The sequence below is a fragment of the Macrobrachium nipponense genome, chromosome 14, assembly GCF_015104395.2.
Source record: "Macrobrachium nipponense isolate FS-2020 chromosome 14, ASM1510439v2, whole genome shotgun sequence".
NCBI classification, from domain to species: Eukaryota; Metazoa; Arthropoda; class Malacostraca; order Decapoda; family Palaemonidae; genus Macrobrachium; species Macrobrachium nipponense.
Genome location: NC_087207.1, coordinates 53,798,190 through 53,806,354, shown reverse-complemented (window position 1 = coordinate 53,806,354; position 8,165 = coordinate 53,798,190). Strand labels below are relative to the sequence as shown.

General features: G+C 40.8%; 1 protein-coding gene across 1 annotated transcript in view; it reads right to left on the bottom strand.

The window, feature by feature from the left end:
- Nucleotides 1–2,294: 2,294 nt before the first annotated feature.
- The window catches only part of LOC135226502 (uncharacterized), an 87,444-nt gene continuing 81,573 nt past the window's right edge, over nucleotides 2,295–8,165 (bottom strand). The window contains exons 3-6 of the mRNA XM_064266121.1: nucleotides 7,690–7,865; nucleotides 5,972–6,157; nucleotides 4,360–4,601; nucleotides 2,295–2,430 (exon numbers count right to left, since the gene is read on the bottom strand). Coding sequence (XP_064122191.1) covers nucleotides 2,396–2,430; nucleotides 4,360–4,601; nucleotides 5,972–6,157; nucleotides 7,690–7,865 — 639 coding nt within the window. The 3' untranslated portion in view covers nucleotides 2,295–2,395. The remainder of the gene's footprint in view (nucleotides 2,431–4,359; nucleotides 4,602–5,971; nucleotides 6,158–7,689; nucleotides 7,866–8,165) is intronic.

Genomic DNA, 8,165 nt, shown 5'->3' with positions numbered 1-8,165 from the left:
GCAGTTCATTTTTTTGGTTACTTGTTTCAGGTGTCACTCTTTCTACAGTTCCTTCATTCGGCTATTGGTCTCAACTGTTGCTCTCTCTGCATTTCCCTTCATTTGGCTACTGGTCTCAACTGCTACTCTACCTGCATTTCATTTGTTTGGCTACTAGTATCAACTGTTACTCTCTCTACAGGTTATTTTTACAGCTACTGGTCTCAACTGCTCCTACCTGCATTTAATTTGGGGGGGTTTTGGCTACTATATCAACTGTTTACTCTCTTCTACAGGTTCTTTTACGAGCTCTGTCTCAACCTGTTACTTTTAGCTCGAGTAAGCTATTGCCTATACAGTTCCTGCCAGCATGACTGCTTTGCTGGACAGTTCCTCCAATTTTGTGTGCTGATGATACAGTTCCTCTCAGTGCAAGCAGTTTTCTACAGTTCTTTCCTATTCTAGTATAGGTTTCTACAGTCGCTTCCAATTTGAGTATTACAGTTCCTTCCAATTCAAGTACATACGTATAGTTTTCTTCAATTCTTATGCCCTGTTGGGGAGTAGTGCTGCCAGGGTGCACTGTAGGCATTAGTTAAGCGTCTCTGCAGCATCCCTTCAGCCCATAGCTGCAACCTCTTTAATTCCTTTTACTGTACCTCCATTCATATTCTCTTTCTTCCATCTGACTTTACACACACTTTAACAACTATTTCATAGTGCAACTGCGAGATTTTACTCCTGTTTCACCTTCCAAACCTTCTTACGGTGAAATTCCATTTCAGGGTTGAATAACCTCGTGGGTCCAAGTGCTTGGCCTTTGACCCGAATTCTATATTCCACGTTATTCAACTCTTAGAATTCAAGTATAGTTGTGTAAAGTTCCTTCTAATTCAAGCATAGTTTAGTACAGTTCCTTCCAGTTCAATTCCAGTTCTTTACAGTTCCTTTCGCTACAAATACAGTTTTCTACTGTTCCTTTCCATTCAAGTATTACCCTACGACTAACTTACATTTACGAGTAACATTCAAGTTAGCACAAATTAAAAAGATCGAGATAAATAAACCTTATCACATAAAAGCTTAGTGTGTTACTTCCTAAGGTATAGGTCCTCTGAGTTTTTATCAGAATGGAGAAGGCATGGGAGTAAGCTTGTGTGTGTGTGTGTGTGTGTGTGTGTGTGTGTGTGTGTTCCTACTGAAAAAATAATCTCAATATGACTTAAATGTAAATTATAGCATATTTCATTAGTCTTATACGATTCCTTTCGCAAACAGAAGGGATATTGGCTCTCTTCAAAATATTCATGATTATTGGTTTTAGAGTAAGCTGGCCGTAATGGCCCAGCAAGGTGTAAGGTCCTAGACCTAGTATGGACCTCTGGATTCATATCACCGACTGAGACGACACTTTATGATGAGCATTTATGTGTATAGGTCATGAGTAAGAATTTTGTTGTTTTCCTGGCATTGTCTCGTCTTTGTCGTCATTGGAAAGCACCTATTTTCTAAACAGAGGTCAGTATGTGCTTTGTGCAGTTCAGTGTATGTGTGTGTGTGTTCGTCTGTTTTGTGGCATGTGAGCATTTGTACTTAAAGTCTTGACACCTGAGATACAGTGGTACTCGAGCGGTAGCTCTGCCTGGGTTCATGAGTACATTTTCCTGCTCAAATGAGTCAAGTGGATGGATGCAGGATCGTTGCAGAGCACGAAAAAAGGCTCCTCTTCCTTCTGCCTCTTCTTCTTCTGGACTGCAAAATCCTGTGTAACCATCAAGTGACAAAAAGAAGAAATTTTTCTTTTTTTTCTTTTTTTTTCTAGACAAACACGCATGACTTTTAAAAGGAACGGGTGACTCTGTTTGTGAGGTTACTTGTCTGTTGGTGTCTCGTGTTGTCTAGACACTGGTGCAAGACAGGATCGACACACTGTTCCCCGTCGAACATGTTATTCCCGGGGCACGTATGCACACTCATTTTAACTCCCCCTCGACACAGATAGAATGATTTGCATCGCGTTTTCTCCACAGTATAGTAGCCATCCGTTTTGTTCGTGCAGACGATCGACTGCGAGTTGCACACGAAATTCTCCTTTCGGACACATTCCTTCCCGTTGAAAATGAGCCCCTGAGTGCACTTGAAGGCCCGGATCAGCTGCTGGTGTCGACAGAAGAAGAAACCACGGCATTCAGAGTTAGGGGCGGCGTGAATGCCATCCCTCAGCCCTTGGCAGGTTCCTTGGCCCTCCTCCCAGCACGAAAAGTTGTTGGCCAGTACGCACTGTTGGCCATCGAAGATGTAGTTTTGAGGGCACGATTCTAGGCCTACCAAAGCCCCGTTGAAGCAGCGCAAGTAGACATGGCAAGGGGCCTTCGGCACGGAGTGCAGACCATTGATTTTTCCTTCGCAGCCTTGATCATAACAGACTGCTGATTGGGTGGGCATGCATCGCTGTAATGCAGAGGAAAGAAAATATTAGATTCTTGCAACTATAAAAAAAATTATGGAGAAATTTCTAGACATCAAAAACGAGACAAAAGATATTTTAAAATACACAGTAGAAGAGAAATGTTTCAACATAAAAATTAGAGGCAGTTAGAATTCTTATACATTATGGAATTCATTCTGCTCAAGGCATCTGATATGAGACAACGAAAAAGGATTGTTCGAGTCTTGCTTCTAACAAATTTTACAGCAGTTTTCTCACAGGATACCTTTCTCATACGAGAGATATCAAGAACTTAAAAAAAAAAAATTACATTCCCTTATAGTTCTGTGAATACAAGTGACAAAACAAAAGAAACTGAAATTTTGGAAGATTTAGACAAATACCCAAGGAAAAGACATTCCTAATGAACTATTTAGAGTTTTCACATAGAACATTGGTTCTGAAACCTTATACCACCTTCTTGTTTAAGCAGTAAACAGATAAAATTTAAATTTTCAAATGTGCATCGTCTGTGATCTTCCAGAATGGTTTTGAACTAAGAAGAAGCAACTGAAATCGATGAGGGTCAGCATAAAGATCTGTTATCCAACCTCCACCCCTCTCTCTCTCTCTCTCTCTCTCTCTCTCTCTCTCCTCTCTCTCTCTCTCTCTCTCTCTCTCTCTCAGGCAATCTGCTATGGCCGAGGCCTTGCCGTTTCATGATCAAGTGACCCTGCTATAAGGTGCTTCTCCAAAGAAGTGTTCTGAAGTCCCCTTCCCTGCTTGTTTGGGTATTCGGAATTAAAAGTTTTCTCTTTTGTCGTTTCCTTTTTTTTTTCTTTCTTTTTTGTAAGGTGGGAGAGATTACCTACTGCTGTCAATCTCTCAATGATATTTATTACCACCCCGCTCTGATTCTCATGTGAGATATAGACTGTATCGCTAAGCATTGCCTTCCCTCCAGACAAGACCCACTTCCTGGTTTCCGTAAGAAAAAAATTATCCCATTCTCCTTCTGGTAAGACCCAGTCTCTGTCTCTCAGAAAAAAATAGATCTTGTTTCCCCTCTCGAAAGCCCTTGTCCCTGCATTTCTGACATCCCTGTCTCTCAGGGGAAGGAGGATCCTGTTCCATATTTGCCAAGCCCCTGTCCTTACAAGCTTGGTATCCCTGCTTCTCAGTAAAAAAAGGATAATGTTTCAATTATGGCATGCCCCTATCCCTAAATCCCTGATGTCCCTAACTCTCAGTAAAGAAAAAGAGGATAATGTATCTCTTATGGCAGCCCCTTATCCCTGAATCCCTGACGTCCCTGGCTCAGTAAAGAAAAAAAGGATAATGTTTCTCTTATGGCAGCCCCTTATCCCTAATCCCTGATGTCCCTGAATCTCAGTAAAGATAAAAACTATAATTTTTCTCTTATGGCAGCCCCTATCCCTAAATCCCTGACTCTCAGTAAAGAGAAAAAGGATAATGTTTCTCTTATGGCAGCCCCTATCCCTAAATCCCTGATGTCCCTGAATCTCAGTAAAGAAAAAAAGGATAATGTTTCTCTTATGGCAGCCCCTTATCCCTAAATCCCTGACGTCCCTGACTCTCAGTAAAGAAAAAAGGGTGATTTTTCTCTTATGGCAGCCCTTTATTCCTGAATCCCTGACATCCCTGAATCTCACTAAAGAAAAAAGGATAATGTTTCTCTTATGGCAGCCCCTTATCCCTAAATCCCTGACGTCCCTGCCTCTCAGTAAAAAGAAGATCCTGCTTTTATTTTGCCAAGTCCCTATCCCTAATTCTTTATGTCCCTGTCGGTCCAGAGACCGAATATCCCGCTTCCCTATGGACAAATCCCAAGATCAAGAAAATGGAATTCCAGTCCTTCCACGGGGAATCATCATAAGGTTGTTTTTAAAACCTCACACACACACACACAACAATAACAACAACAAACTCACCTTGTGATAATAATCGAAGATGGTCTGGTAGGGACAGATGTGGTCGGTGCGGACGCCATTCTTGCAGACGAAATATGGCATTGCACGAAGACGCCGGGGACGGGTGGGGCCCGTCGGGCAGGCCCCAGCAGGAGGGCGGCGAACAAACGAGGTCACCCCCTGACTTGCATGACCCCGTGCTCAGGTCCCACACGGCTCCTCGCTCACACCACCACCCGCCTACGACGCTCTTGTTCTGGCATCTGCAATGGATTGACGTTGGACGGTGAGCTTGTTTTTTTAATTTCATTTCAGGGTTTTTTTTTTTTTTTTTTTATTAAAGGTGGCTACTATTTCAATGTTGGATTTTATTTCAAAGGAGATTTTTTAAATGATGGGTTTATTTGTTTACATTGGACGATGAGTTTTTATTTTTTTATTTCAGGGTTTTTTGTTAAAGGTGACTACTATTTCAAGAATGATTTTATTTCACGGGAGGTTTTTTTTTTTTAAAGATGGGTTTATTTGTTTAGGAGTGGGTTTTTATTTCAAAGTAGGTATTTTGTTTAAATGTGAGTTTTTATTTTAAAGTGTTTTTATGTGATTTAATTTAAAGGTATGTTTATTAGAATTAAAGAGGTTTTCTGTCGAAAGGCAGGTATTTAAACTCAAGACATCTGTGTGTGTGTGTGTGCGCGCACGTGTGTGTGTATGTGTATGTGTGTGAGTGTATAAGAGTCCTCAGTAACATACCAAAAGTCTCCGTCTCTCTCTCTCTCTCTCTCTCTCTCTCTCTGTACTCATGATACACTAAACTCTCTCTCTCTCTCTCTCTCTCTCTCTCTCCTCTCTCTCTCTCTCTCTCTCTCTCTCAAAAACTGGTTACAGGGAAGCTTACCTAACACCTTCTTCACCTCCCCCTCCCCCTCCCCCGTCCCCACGAACCCTTTTCCTCCCAGGTAACTCTTGTCACCTGGCAAGCATCGTGATCTGTCCGCAAGCATCAGATGAAATGCTTCCACAAGCATCGTCACCTGTCACTGTTTCACATAGATTATCTCTACAGCATCACCCGTTGGAAAGCATCACTTTATCTGTTTCTGAGCATCACATGAAGACACAGCTTGCCAAGGCAAAGCATCGCGCAGCCATTTCTTTTAAAGCATTTTTAGCTACCTACAGTTACGACATCGGATTGTACTATTCCTTCAGATGCAGCGATATCTATCGCTAAGCATCATACAGCCAACGGCCCTAAAGCATCTTCATCTCCTGAGCTTCGCTCAACCGTTCCGGAAGTCTAAAGCATCTCCTCCTCTATAAGCATCCCATTGCAAATCCTTCTCTAAATCATCTCCGTCTCATATGTAGTCTGAGGCATCACACGAAGACGAAACCTCTTCCTGAACCACCTTCACTTGTCTTGAAGCCTCGATCGTCCCCTTAAAAGCATCCCCATGTACCAGCCTCCACAAGCATCCACAAGCATCTCCCCTCTTGTAGTCATCTCAGCCCGTGGGACACCCATGCATGGGCTACCTCATTTTACGGGCTGCTCTGTGAGCAAGAGCCCGTGCTTGCTGGCGTAAGGCCAGCTAAGTCTAAAACAACAAGCAACACCCACCTCACTTACCCGTAATAAGAGCGGCACTTTTCCGAATAGTTGGGGTAGAAACCGTCCGGCTGGTTGACACAAGGGCCCGTCGCAGGGGGCACCTCGGGGCACGACGCCTCTGTCTTGGGACGGCATTCGTCGCTCCCGTAGGTCAGTATTTGCCCGCTGGGGCACAGGTAAGAGTACACGGCACCGTCCAAACACCTGGGGAAGACGGAAATGTAGAAAAAACAAAAGATATAAAAAATGATGTCGAGTGAATGAGGTGGGTGGGTGTGGGGATGGTATGTGTGTGTATGTATATGGAGGAGAGAGAGAGAGAAAGAGAGAGCATATTTAGCAAATTAAGTAACATATAGGTATAATGAGGAAAAGAGACTAATGAGTGAATGCAGTAAGGCTAATGCAGTTAAAATAAGAGAGATAGAGAGAGAGAGAGAGGCCCGAAATATCCATATAAGAGCTAATAATAAGTTACAATGAACTGTTTCTACATGGTTACGAGGTCTTAAGGATCTTTAGCTAAAATGAGAAGCATAAACACGAACTGGCAACACCATGCAGAGTTGCCTTCATGGAATTTCGGTGTAAGCTATCTAAACGGGCCGGCAAGCAAGAAAAAGACATTTGAAAACTCCGCAATGTAGTGGGTAATCCATGTGTTTAGTAAACAAGAAGCTATTGGCAACGTAAACACGTAACGCAAGTGTAAACACGTGACACAAAGCACGTTTACGAAAATGTCAAAGCTGTATTGAATGACGACAGTGCCTGAAGGGTTGCCAGATGCCTCCATAGTTTGGCTGTGATGTTTACATAAATTCTTGAAGGCAACTTTGTAATGAAAAGTGAAAGATAAGTCTGGAAATATATTATTAAAAAAAGACATTCATCTAGATTTTTTTTTTTTTTGCGGTAATGTAATTTTATCATTTAAACCAAAATTGATTTTTAGTGTTATGGAAATTCTGTTTAGAAACGCAACGTTTTGAATTGTTTCATTATAACAATTGTTGAGGATGTGTTGTTTACCAAATATAAATTGCATTTATCAGAAAGGTCTCGTCCTTCAAGTATATGAAGATTAGTCTCCTTTTTTTTTCCTTTTTTTTTATTTCTTCCCAGAGTGCTAAAACAACTACTACTAAATATTAATAATAATGTGATTTATATATATATATATATATATATATATATATATATATATATATATATATATAGTATATATTCAACCATTATATTATATAGTAGTAGTTTTGTAGCACTGAGAAATAACAAAAAAAAAGGAGACTAATCTTCATATACTTGAAGGACTTAATATTAGTAGTAGTAGTAGTAGTAGTAGTACTAATGAAGAACTGAAATCATGAAAAAGGTTCATCTATATTTGTAACGTAATGGCATGACGGTTCTAAGAAAAATTATTGTTAATAGTCACTAAAATGGTGAAGAAACCCACAGTGATATATAATATATATTAAATAATAAAAAAACATTTAATTATATATATATATATATAGATATATATCATATATATATATATATATATATATATATCACTGTGGGTTTCTTCACCATTTTAGTGACTATTAACAATAATTTCTTAGAACCGTCATGCCATTACGTTACATATAGATGAACCTTTTTCATGATTTCAGTTTCTTCATTAGTACTAACTACTACTACTACTACTACTACTACTACTAATGATAATGGTGATAATAATAACCTCATACCTGTAATAAGAGGAGCACTCTGAAGAGAGGTCAGGGTAAAGTCCGTCTTTCCTCTGCGTGCAAGAGAAACTCCGGAAGTTCTTCAGGGCAGAGGCGTGTTGTGCGGACTCTCGGCTCTGCTCCATGGTCTCGGCTAATGACGACAGTAGGCCTCTGAAAGAGGCGCCTGTGCATTCCTGAAATGTAGGACGGGTAGAGAACAGTTAGTATATTAACGAGAGAGAGAGAGAGAGAGAGAGAGAGAGAGAGAGAACATTGTCAAATAACAACCAGGTAGCCTACAGAGTTTACCGTTTAGGTCAGTAGATGTATAGTACTACAGTGAGATTTGGAAGATGAGTTTGAATCGTTCTACCTCGCCTTACGATCGAACCCAGGTCTTGTCACCGGCAATATAGGCATCATCACCACTAGATTGCAAGACCCCTTTGTATATGTTTGTGTGTGTGTGTGTGGCGATTTTGTGTGTGAATGAA